General features: G+C 37.3%; 2 protein-coding genes across 3 annotated transcripts in view; one reads left to right on the forward strand and one right to left on the reverse strand.

Annotated features, from left to right (window-relative positions):
* Positions 1–4,662, forward strand: part of LOC107549301 (rap1 GTPase-activating protein 1-like) — a 47,289-nt gene extending 42,627 nt beyond the window's left edge. Inside the window, exons 20-21 of the mRNA XM_016230341.1 lie at positions 666–718; positions 2,897–4,662. Of these exons, the coding sequence (XP_016085827.1) occupies positions 666–674 (9 nt within the window). The 3' untranslated portion in view covers positions 675–718; positions 2,897–4,662. The remainder of the gene's footprint in view (positions 1–665; positions 719–2,896) is intronic.
* A 354-nt stretch (positions 4,663–5,016) lies between these two features.
* Positions 5,017–12,488, reverse strand: part of padi2 (peptidyl arginine deiminase, type II) — a 17,209-nt gene continuing 9,737 nt past the window's right edge. For both annotated transcript variants that reach the window (XM_016230361.1, XM_016230362.1), the window contains exons 3-16: positions 11,764–11,833; positions 11,543–11,604; positions 10,647–10,764; positions 10,088–10,240; positions 9,523–9,713; positions 9,208–9,311; positions 8,921–9,032; positions 8,071–8,178; positions 7,761–7,912; positions 7,060–7,207; positions 6,754–6,847; positions 6,596–6,669; positions 6,304–6,441; positions 5,017–5,844 (exon numbers count right to left, since the gene is read on the reverse strand). In XM_016230361.1, the coding sequence (XP_016085847.1) occupies positions 5,611–5,844; positions 6,304–6,441; positions 6,596–6,669; positions 6,754–6,847; positions 7,060–7,207; positions 7,761–7,912; positions 8,071–8,178; positions 8,921–9,032; positions 9,208–9,311; positions 9,523–9,713; positions 10,088–10,240; positions 10,647–10,764; positions 11,543–11,604; positions 11,764–11,833 (1,758 nt within the window). In that variant the 3' untranslated portion in view covers positions 5,017–5,610. The remainder of the gene's footprint in view (positions 5,845–6,303; positions 6,442–6,595; positions 6,670–6,753; positions 6,848–7,059; positions 7,208–7,760; positions 7,913–8,070; positions 8,179–8,920; positions 9,033–9,207; positions 9,312–9,522; positions 9,714–10,087; positions 10,241–10,646; positions 10,765–11,542; positions 11,605–11,763; positions 11,834–12,488) is intronic.

A 12,488-nucleotide genomic window follows, 5' to 3' on the forward strand; every position in this document is an offset into this window, starting at 1 on the left:
ATGAAAATGCCATCTATATGTGACCCTGGAGCACAAAACCAGTCTTAAGTCGCCGGGGCATATTTGTAGCAATAGCCAAAAATACATTGTATGGGTCAAAATTATAGATTTTTTTTAATGCCAAGAATCATTAGGATATTAAGTAAAGATCATGTTCCATGAAGATATTTTGTAAATTTCCTATTGTAAATATATGAAAACTTAATTTTTTATTAGTAATATGCATTGCTAAGAACTTCATTTGAACAGCTTTAAAGGCGATTTTCTCAATATTTCGATTTTTTTGCACCCTCAGATTCCAGATTTTCAAATATTGTCCTATCATAACAAACCGTACATCAATAGAAAGCTTATTTATTGAGCTTTCAGATGATGTAGAAATCTCAATTTCGAAAAATTGACCCTTATGACTGCTTTTGTGGTCCAAGGTCACATCCTACAGGCAGAGCAGAATAACAATGTCCTAGAAAGAAACGGTCATGCTTTGACTTTAAAGGGGTGATATAGAAAACTATTGATCAGTTTATAACATTATTCAAGGTTTATTATCATCTTCCACCCTGCATGACCGTTCTCTCTGTACCTGTGTAATTGCTTTTGAACATCAGATTTAATGTAGTTTTTCTTTGTATTTGTTTTGTTCTGTGTGTGTTTATCCTACATAGAACTGCTAGCTGTCCTGTAGGCTGTAGATGACTTCATGGATGTCCATCAACAGGTTAGGAACAGTGTGGACTGTATGTTAGGATGATGTGTTTATTGGGCTTATATGGCTGTGTCGTTTAATTATATTTGCATTGTTATAACTCTTAATGACCTAATTTGATCCCTTTTTGTTAAGTTAGTTGTATTGCTGTTTGCAATGTAGCATGACATTTAGAAAATCACACTAGCGTTCAAAAGTTTGGGGTCAGCAAGATATTTAAGATTGATTTTTGAAAGAAGCTGATACTTTTATTCAGCAAGGATGAATTACATTGTGACAGTAAAGAATCCTGAAAAAGTATCACAGTTTTCACAAAAATATGAAGCAGCACAGCTGTTTTCATCATTGAGAATAATAAGAAATGCTACATGAGGCGCAAATCAGCATATTAGAATGATTTCTGAAGGATCATTCAGCTTTGCTATCACAGGAATACATTTCAATTTAAAATATATTCAACTAGAAAACTGTTCTTTAAGCTGTAATAATATTTCAGTGTCCACTGTTTTTACTGTATTTTTGTTCAAAGAAATGCAGCCTTGGTGAGAAAAAGAGACTTCTTTCAAAAACATGATGCAATCTTGTAAAACGGTAACACGGATAGTTCCGGTCCTTGATTCTGATTGGTTGAGCCGCGCTCTAAGCTGTTGTAAATTACTCTACAAACATACACCTTTGTTTACGTCTGTGTGTTGCTCGGCAACCACTTTGTTGGAACCACAGCCATTTCTGAGGAACTACATACTGTTTGTCGGAAGAATACTGTTTTTTATTAATAACCGTTTTATAAAAGCAATAAGCCCCGTGAAGCCGTGGTTTACAGTGAATTTATAACAGCTAGTGATGTGACATGTGACATGTGGCCAAGTATGGTGACCCATACTTGGACTTAGTGCTCTGCATTTAACCCATCCAAAGTGCCTAAATCTTAATTTGATTACTCCATCTGATTATATGTACATCGATAGACCACGGCTAACTGGGAAAGGAGGTGGCCTTGCTGTTATCTTTAGATCAGATGTATCTGTAACTGAAATTGCCACTCTTAGTGTAACATCATTTGAGTGTATTGCTTTCAGAGTGAATTGTGCCTCCCCTGTTCTTATTCTGTTTATTTATCGTCCACCTAAATCAAATCCTCTGTTTATTGAGGAATTTACTGAACTCCTTGCATTGGTTAGTCCTGTTTGTTCAGATATGATTCTGGTTGGTGACATTAATATTCATGTGGATAATTTAACTTGTTGTCAAACTGTACATTTTCTGGAGACACTTGAATTTTTTAACTTGACCCAGCATGTTAATTTTCCTACCCATAACAAAGGTCACATACTCGATCTGGTGTGTTCTGTTGGCGTTGACATCAAACAGCTTGATAATCATGAGACTTGTATTAGTAACCATAAGCTTCTTACTTTTAATATACCTGTCTCTTCTACAATATCATCTTCTCAGAAAAGAGTAATTAGGTTTAGGAATGTTAAGAATATTGATCCTGATAGTTTCTCACGTCTGATTTCTGAGCATACTCTACAAACATACACCTTTGTTTACGTCTGTGTGTTGCTCGGCAACCACTTTGTTGGAACCACAGCCATTTCTGAGGAACTACATACTGTTTGTCGGAAGAATACTGTTTTTTATTAATAACCGTTTTATAAAAGCAATAAGCCCCGTGAAGCCGTGGTTTACAGTGAATTTATAACAGCTAGTGATGTGACATGTGACATGTGGCCAAGTATGGTGACCCATACTTGGACTTAGTGCTCTGCATTTAACCCATCCAAAGTGCACACACAGCAGTGAACACACACACACCGTGAACACACACACGGAGCAGTGGGCAGCCATTTTTTACGCTGCGGCGCCCGGGGAGCAGTTGGGGGTTCGGTGCCTTGCTCAAGGGCACCTCAGTCGTGGTATTGAAGGTGGGAGAGAGCTCTGTACATTCACTTCCCCCACCTACAATCCCTGCCGGTACGAGACTCGATCCTGCAACCTTTTGGGTTGCGATTCCGACTCTCTAACCATTAGGCCACGACTTCCCCAAGAGCTAAGGGGCGTTGTTAGGCACGACGCGAAGCGGAGGCTTATTGCTTTATTACCAACCCCCAACTTTTCAACTGTATATATGTATATATTCAAAAATCTTATTCTCATTAATCATTATTAATTCTGTCTTATTTTCAGCATTTTCATAAGTAGCCCTCTGCAGCGGACGCTCGACGTGTTCACAAGAGTTCCTGTGGAGACACGGATGTGAAGGGGAGTGAACTGCTAGTTCCAGCCTGGAGGCGTAGTCGGGCAAGTGTGCATCAGAGTATCAGCGCGCTCTTATAAGGACTCAACTTGTAAGGACTCGGCCAGCAGGCAACAAATCACGTGTGATTATGGCCTTATCATAGGCTGCTTTCTTTCTTTCTGTCTGTCCACAGTGGCCCTCATTGTGTGGGTTTGGGTTTTATTAGTCATATTTATTTATTTATTGAGTTGATCTTTTAGTAACAGGGGTGGGTAAGCTGTCACAAGCTTTCGGCATCTTTCAGAATAACAAACGAGGTTCAACCTAAACCAATCATGCTTAAAATACACATGAACCCGCAAAGCACTGTAATACACATCTATGTGTGGTTCTCTTTTGTTGCCTTTTGTGTCATGATGTAGTGATGTTGAAAATGAATATAGGTAAATGTTAAATGTTGTTCTTCGGTGTAGTTCTCTATCTTCTGGTGTCGAGCACCCAAGCCATTTCCAGTCCCGTCCAATAAATGAAGCGTAGGCATTATAATTTATGATCAAATGAATAGATCAGGTGTGAGATGCTGTATACTTTTTAAATAGTATTTATTAAGATTATGCTGTTTTACTGATCAACATATTTTGTATGGCCACAGCTGTTTGTGGTCAAACTGACACGTGTGTAAACTGTACACTAATGTAGTAGCCTCATGTTTTAAAGCTAGCAGTGCGGATTAAATCATCAATGTCTCTCATGTTTTGTGGTCCAAGGTCACATATAGTCCTACAGGCAGAGCAGAATAAAAATGTCCGATATGTTTTTATGTATACCTTTTAGCTTATATGACAGGTGAGCAATATGAATGTGAAACTGCAGACACATATATGATGGTGGATATGGATCATGGAAAACACTAGGTCAGAATATATTCATCCAAAGCTTTATGTTCGATAGCAAATGTTGGGTATTTTGTTTTCAAACACAAATGCGTGTTATATTGATTACAAACAAAAATGCCCATTTTAGATCATATAATCAAAATAATATTTTAGTTTTTAAACATAGCACTATGGTGTTAATGCTTTCACATTCATCTCTATAGCTTATCAGATACAAACTTTGACTTTTTTTTTTTTTTGAGGATTTTTTTGAGGAACTATCCTAAGCTGTGACATTAAAACAAACTGGCAAAATTTCAACTCTTAATCAAATTGCATATTTACAAATTGTTGCTTGCAAAAACATTTTAGTCACTTTTACAGCTCCTTAAAATAGTTTTTTTTCTGTGTGATGCGTATTTTAAAGAATACTATGGTATTACTATCATAGAAGATGGCATTACCACAATTTCATGTCCAAAAACATGAAAATACCTTTTTTGTAAGACTAATTTCCCAATTCGCTTCTAGTTTGAAGAGATTTTTTTTTTCTTATAAATAATGCTGTTTGGATGCTTTCAGGGGTGATGCTTCTAAAACAGTTTATGGAAAAGTGAAAATATTTTTTGCCTGGCTGAATCCATACTTTCGCTGTGTCCGAGCCCTAAGTCTCTACTGATTGGTCGAACTGTACATAATGTGTTTGCACATGCTAGAGACATTAAGCACAAACTCATTCCAAACAAACACCGACCGCTTTCTGCAAGTGATTGTGTTCTCCTTTACAAGTGCTTATTATGCTACTTTAATGAAATGTTTCATTGTAAATACATTTTCTCCTTTTTTTGTAATAAAACAAAATAAATTGTTTATTAAAGATCAGAGGGGTTCATGTAATGTTTATTGTTTGCTGTAATGTACATTATTATGGGGGGAGAAAAATACACACCCAAGACCATCACCAATTATAAAATGAAATTTTCAGTCATTATTATTAAGGCAACACAGAATGAACATTCATGGCTCATAGTTATGAAAACACAGTACAGCCTTTTAAAGCTTTTTTTGTTGTTGTTAGAAAAAAATAAACAACAGGGGTCTGTTTCATAAAACAAGTTTACTAAATAAGCCAGGCTTATTTCAGTTAGTCTGACTTATTTTGAACCAAATCAACTGACAGTAAGTCAGACTAACTGAAATAAACCTAACTTGTTTGGTAAACTTGTTTTATGAAACAGGCCCAACTACTCTTAAGCTGTAAGTGTTTAACATTATTTTGAACCACTTCAAAACTTTATAATTGTTAGCCCTTAATTTTCTTAGAAATCCTGAAACAGCACCACCGCAGCCTGAGGAGTAACTATACTGTTAAAAAGAAGAATTAATAAGAATTTGACAAACTACTAAGAAGTATTTGTTCATACTCATGTTGCATGTCGTAAGTATACGGTTTGCTCTCTTTTTCAAGCTGCATTTACTGAAAATCAACACCTCTCAAAATAGGCACTTCAATTTCTGTCTGTTCCTCATGGAAAGCTGTTATATTACTTCAGAACACAGCGCAAATTGATGGGAATGATTTTTGGGCTACTTTCTTATTCTTTGACAGTTTGACAGCACCTTGTCATTATATGGAAAAGAGCTGCTTAAACAACATGAGGGTGAGTAAATGACTCATTCTTTTTTTATGAATTATCCCATTAGTATTTTGCTCTATGCATTGTTTATTGCTAGAATGAACTAGTTGCGAGACTTAATAGGCACTTGACAGTTCTAGTCTCTCTCTCTCACAGCTCTAGGTTCCACCATTTGAAAGGGGACGGCTCTCGAAGAACGTTGGAACCGCAGTGAACTTCACCCAGCAGTTTGTGGTACGGGGCAAAGTCATCAATGAAGGTACATTTGAGGCCCAGAGGCTCCAGAAGAGAACACACCTCTGTCTCCAGAGCACACCTGCCATTCACCTTCGGCCCAAATGGTTTTGGGACGCCCAGCTTATTCCCCAACACGATCATGTTCACCTGAGGGTGCATACATACAAAACAAAGGTCAACGTAATGGGAAAACTATAATATCAGATTCCTCAAGTAGCTCATTGTAGAATATTAATGGGCATTTGGTATGATAGGTTAATGATACTTTAAGTTTTCAAGATTGATAATAGCAATGAATGTTTCTTGAGCAGCAAATCTGCATATTAGAATGATTTCTGAAGGATCATGTGACACTGAAGACTGGAGTAAGGATGCTAAAAAAAATCAGCTTTGCATCAGGAATAAATTACATTTTTAAATACAAAACATTTGTTTAAAATTTCTTTTAATATTTTACAATATTACTGTATTTCTGAGTAAGTAAATGCGGTCTTGGTGAGAAGAAGAGAGTGTGATTTGACAGGTTGATTTTTCATTAAAAGTCATAAAAATCAAAAAGCTAAAATGAGAGTGGATGTTCGGTAAGTTCTTAAACATGTGCTGTACCATGTCGGGATAGTAAGCCACAGCCCTGGAGCCGGTTTTCTCTTCTAACACCTTAAACAGGATGGGCAAATCAATGATGTCCTCATCATCCAACCCCAGCTCTTTCTTCAGCACGTCCCTGTTCCAGTCAATACAGTTCTGAGTGAAAGATTAGAAGATGCCAGCATTATTCTTTCCCATAAAAAAGACAGATCTGTCAAATCTGGCTACAAAAATATCTAGATACTGTTTGGACGCAAAACGCATCTTAATGCGTTAAAGGGGTATTGTGAGTGTTGTGTGTTTCGCTGACCTGCACGTATCGGTTTTCAGCCTGTAGCTTTTTGTCACTCAGGATCTCATTTACTGAGATGGCCTCTGGCAAACCTGTTCAGGTAAAACCGTTGGCTAGAATATGAACTGTGGTGGATGGTAAACTTTTTTTGTAACAGAAAATTAGTGAGTGTTTACCCGGAAACATTTCTGCTTTTCCATGTCCGTTGTTTTGTAAGCTTTTGAAAACTTTGTATCCGGCGTCAGGGCTAGCCAGCAGCAACCGGAATTTCTGAACAATCAAACCATTTCAGTTAGCACCGTTTTGGGTATTTAAAAAAAACACTGGCTATGTTCAGAATAAAGTACTGGCATTTAAAAATGTACTGTTTTACTGTATTTTTAATTAAATAAATGCAGCCTCGGTGAGCATATAAGAGACTTCTTTGAAAAACAAAAAGTCACAACTTTTCACTGGTGGTGTATTGTAGTATATCGGATTACCTTTCGGTCAGGGGCTGGAACAAAGGTCATGAACTCATCCACATGACCAACAACCAGCCAATCAGAGTACAGCGCTATTGGCTCTTGAACTTTCTGTGCCCACAGGAAGTCCTGGACGACTTGGGTCATGTTTCGGCCACGAGTTGCACTTAAAATTAAACACAAATAATCTTGTTTAAACTTTAGGTAATAGTTGTTTAATCAATCAAACATATATGTGACCCTGGACCACAAAAGCAGTCTTAAGTCGCTGGGGTATATTTGTAGCAATAACCAAAAATACATCGTATGGGTCAAAATTATTGATTTTTCTTTTATGCCAAAAATCATTAGGACATTAAGTAAAGATCATGTTCCATAAAGATATTTTGTATATTTCCTACCGCAAATATATCAAAGCTTAATTTTTGATTAGTAATATGAATCGCTGAGAACTTCATTTGGACAACTTTAAAGGCGATTTCCTCAATATTTCGATTTTTTTGCACCCTCAGATTCCAGATTTTCAAATAGTTGTATCTCGGCCAAATATTGTCCTATCATAACAAACCATACATCAATAGAAAGCTATATGTATGAATCTCAATTTCAAAAAATTGACCCTTGTGACTGGTTTTGTGATACAGGGTCACATATGTTGTGTGGAGACTCTTTTGTATATTTTTTACTAGATGTGGTTTCTGTAGATTTGTGGTACTTACGTAGGGAACGCCACTCCAATGATGATCCTGCCAAGTGGGTAACTTTTCCCGTTGACTGTGACTGGTGGACTAACCTCCAGGTTACCGAAGGAGTCCAGACTGCTCACCTCCTCATTCAAAGCATGCCGTGTCACGTACCCAAAATCCGGCCCCTGTGACACAGTGTTTTAGTGTTTCTATACATCTTTAGATTAGTATGTGATCATAATTTGATGCCAATTTTGGTTTGGAATAACATGGGGGCGGGGCTGGTGAGTAAATGACCCTTTCGGGGTGAATTTTTCTTTGAGCATTTAGCCGTCTTGCTCACCAGAATGGACTCGTAGGGGAAATCCTGAAGATCTCCATCACGAGGAGAGTCCAGTACAACAGGGAACTGATGATGGGGAGAGTCAATGTAGCCAAACTCAAGCTCATCCTGTGGAGTGTGTCAGAGAGGAATTACTCATCTCATATGATAGTCATCTGACAAGCTTGTCTAGCTCACAATACATCATCATATGACAGCTTGATAGTGTAAGGCACCTCTTAAATACTTTGAAAATCACTTTATCAAACTTGTAAGGGTTCCATCAATCAAACAAATAGCCTCGGTTTCACAGACAGGGCTTAAACTAAGCCAGGATTAGGCCATAGTTCAATTAGGACATTCAAGTAATTTTTATGAACGTACTTAGAAAAAAACATTACTGGTGTGCATTTTAAGATTAAACAAAGGCACTGATATATTTTAAGATCAGTCAGTGCAAGTTTCTTTCAGTTGAAACAGCTCAGACTTACATTTTAGTCTAGGATTAGGCTTAAGCCTTGTCTGTGAAACCGGGGGTTAATGTTTTAAAATATTAATAACTGGCATATACACACATACTAATTTAAAAATGTGGGTTTCATTTGATAACAAAACAGTAATATGCTGGTGCTCAAGAAACCTTTTTTATTTCTCAATATATATGTTGAAAACAGTTCCTTTTTTCAAGATTCTTTGATGAATAGAAAGTTCAAAAGAGCATTTATTTGTTTGTGTTTGTCAATTTTGATCAATTTAATGCATCCTTTCTAAATAAAAGTTTTCTTTGAAAATATTTACTTTTTATTGACTGACTGATCTAATTTTTATCCATTTTATTGATTGAATGGATTGCTTGATTGATTTCGCTGACCTGTATCCAGCGGTCGCCTCGGTTCATGTACTCATGACATATTTTCAGTTTGTAGCCACACTTGTCCACCAGGTTCTTTATGCTCTTCAGGAAGGTGTAGTTATCATTTGTGCTGCCAGAAAGACAAAAGTAAAAGTAAATCATTAATCCCCATGACTTGTTGACAAGATGAAAGACTGAGTAGCAAAAGCAAAAAAATACCTGGAAATATCTGTATCTATTTCTGGAAAATGGCATTATTTGTTAAATGATATATGAAGGGTTAAAGAAAGCTTGGACTGAATCACCTGCACACATACACCTCCACAGGTTTGAGGGTGTTTGGGGTCATGATCCAGGGAGAAACATGAAATACAACCGTATCGGTGAAGATGGGCGTTTCAGGGAAACCCTTTAAGAAAAGAATTAGTATTTAGCAGTTATTAAAGAATTATATTACCCCTCCCCCCTAAAACAATAAAATTCAGTTTTAGTCATTTTATGGAAGAGTTTGAGTGTAACTTTTATTACAAGACTGAAGTAGTTCTTGCCGTAAGTAAAATAACAAAGTCTGATGTCCTATAGTTTGCGTGAGAGATCAGAGAGTCGTCTCTTTCACTAACCTTGCCACAGGGCTCTAGTAGACTGAGGTTGATGGTGACGAGCCCATCAAAGTCTTTATCAGGGAAGCGAAGACCCTCTACAAAGAACGCCAGTTCAGTTTTGCTTCCCAGATAGGGCACTTCCTCTGTCAGCGTGTCCGTTCCCACCACCATGATATAGTCTTTCAGGAACAACTTCAAGAGTTTGTGCTCTGGTAAAAGAAAGAGAGACGAGAAAGAAAGAGTAAAGTACTGATGTTCCCTTATAATGTACCAGTTTTTGCCTCCATCTAATTAAATGTATCATGCATCATAATTTCAAATCATGCATGCCTGAAGAATTACTCTATACATTTTCAAACCTTCTCTTTTCCACAAATAATTTAAGGAATACTTTTTCCATACAGTAATGCATTTTCCATAAAATGCATTCTGCTTTTTCAGTGGAGCACAAACTAAAAATGAAGTTAAAAAATGTAAAGTTCGTTGTAAACACTATACAAGCTCCGAAAAGAATTGTTCTTTCAAAATATATTCTGAAAATATTTCATTGTATATTATATGAAATATTATATTATTCACTCACTCCACACGTCGTCTTTTTTTGCATTTGTCCGAGGTCTAAAGACTCTCACGTTCTCTGAAGTGGTCTGGGAGATGTGCATGGTCAGTTTATAGCCTTCAGGAAGTTCAGCGGGACCGTTGGTGCGCAGGATCATCTTGGACATGTCCTGTAAATCTGTCATCAAAAAATATATGTTTTTATAACGATTCTCACTTCCTTTCCACAGCATGACATTTGAAGAGAAGAGTCACATGTTAACTAAGCTAACACTTCAATATGCACCGAAAAATTGGGTGAAGTTGTGCTTTTAATTTTAATAGATTTTTTTTTTTTTTTATCAGTACTGAATAAACCAGTTTGATTTAAATTAAACAGGTCAAAATTCACTGGACTTGCACTGCATTCTGGCCAAACAGGATTAATAATGAACGAATAATAAGGAAGCATTATTTTGCGTGCATACAGTGTTTGAAAATGCTGCTTAAGTACACAACACACCAGGCTTTGGTACAAAGTCTATTTACACTTAACAAACGTCTGCGGCGAGACTTTATCTGACACTAGACCTGCCCAGACTCACCTGACACTTTATTAATCTCATCAACCTCACTGTCCAGTGTCTTCTTGTAAGTGGTCTCTGAGTCACAGTTGACCAGCAGAACTGCACCGTGGCCATTAGGACCCCACTTCCACGATCCCTAGATCCAAAATCCAATACTATCACACATTCCTCAAACAAAGTCTTGAATATCTAAAATAGCACTATGCAGTTGGAACACAAAAGAAGATACTTTCGAAAGTCATTGAGGTTCAAAAAACCTTGGACCCTATGGAAGCCTGTTTATGCCACAAATGTAAAAAAAAAATTAATAATTTTAAATAAGCCAATTGCAACTTTTTATTTCACAATTATGAAAATTGTATACTCAGAATTCTGAGGGGGAAAAAAGTTTATATAAACTGAGAATTCTGACTTTTTTGTTGTAACTTACATGCGAGTTATATCTCACAATTCTGAGCTTTTCTTGAAATTCTGAGTTTATTCTCGCAGTTATAGCTTGCAATTCTCCGTTTTTCCTCAGAATTCTGAGTTACATCTCACAATTCTATTTTTTGTTGCTGCAACAGAACAAAAAATATTTCTTTTTTGTATTGCAATTGCGAGTTTATATCTCACAGTTCTGATGTTTCGTCTCGGAATTCTGAGTTTATATCTCTCAATTCTGAAAAAACCTCAACTGTGAGATATTACTGACATACAAGAAAAAAAGACAATTGTTTATTCTGTTTATTCATGGGCCTCCAGACCCTATTGACTTTGATTGAACTGACAAAAAAGAAAATGCTACGACATTTTTCTAAATATCTTCTTTTGTGTTCCACCATCTCCAGGCCTGTAGCAATGAGCCAAAAACAAATCTCCCCAATAATGATGATATAGAAAGGGTCGCAAGACAACAAGCAAACAAAGCTCACCTTGTTTGGATTGTTTTTCTCAACAATGCCATCTCGGTCAGCATCTACGTCCAGAGATATCTCTGCAAATGAACCGAGACAACATGAGGCTTGCCTGTTCCTTCAGTCCCACCAGCATGAGGCTGTTTATAGTTACAGCACAGATACTATTTATATATAAGCATTAATTATAAACACAGGCGTAGCCTATGTCTCAAAATGAAAACATGATGGAGACGTACCGACAGCCGTTAGATGCAGCACGGCGTCCCCGAGCGACTCAGTTTTCTCTCCATAGTACCTCACAGACAGCTGAAACAGATCAGAACGAAACAAGCATAAGATGGATTATTGCGACAATTATTCTGGTTTTCTTTGATTGCTAAAGTGATTCATTACTGTACTGATTGCATTTTAAAATATGCTAAATATACCTTCAAGCTGCGAGTGCTAGACAGTGTTGTGAAAGTGACGTGAGATCACGTCGACACATAAACCTCAGTTTCCTGCATAGACTAGTACCGGGGTCAACCACAGCGTGTGCATCAGACTAACGGTGACGGCGCTACACCGGGGCTAGGGGGGGCTATAGCCCCGTCAGAATTTTTAATAGCCCCGGTTTAGCCCCATTTCTTTATGAAGTAACTCTGACGTCATTAATATCATTTATTTTCTTAGCACCCCCACATATTGGTCTAGCCCCCGCTTAGCACCGGTAGAGAAAAAATTCTGGCGCCGTGCCTGCAGACTAACAAGACTGACAAGACAAGCAGTTGCCTGTCTGCAGCTGTCGATTTCTTTCAGTTGTTTATTTTCTAAAAGACTACTATCTGCTTTAGTGCAAAGGCTAGTCATACAGTACAAGGGGAAAAAAACATACACAAATGGAATCTGCCCACACAGAAAACTCCCCTATCATATCCTCCTTTAACCCTCTGGGGTCTGAGGGTGTTTTGGGCCCTGGAGA

The sequence above is a fragment of the Sinocyclocheilus grahami genome, unplaced genomic scaffold (assembly GCF_001515645.1).
Source record: "Sinocyclocheilus grahami isolate Dianchi unplaced genomic scaffold, SAMN03320097.WGS_v1.1 scaffold368.1, whole genome shotgun sequence".
NCBI lineage: Eukaryota > Metazoa > Chordata > Actinopteri > Cypriniformes > Cyprinidae > Sinocyclocheilus > Sinocyclocheilus grahami.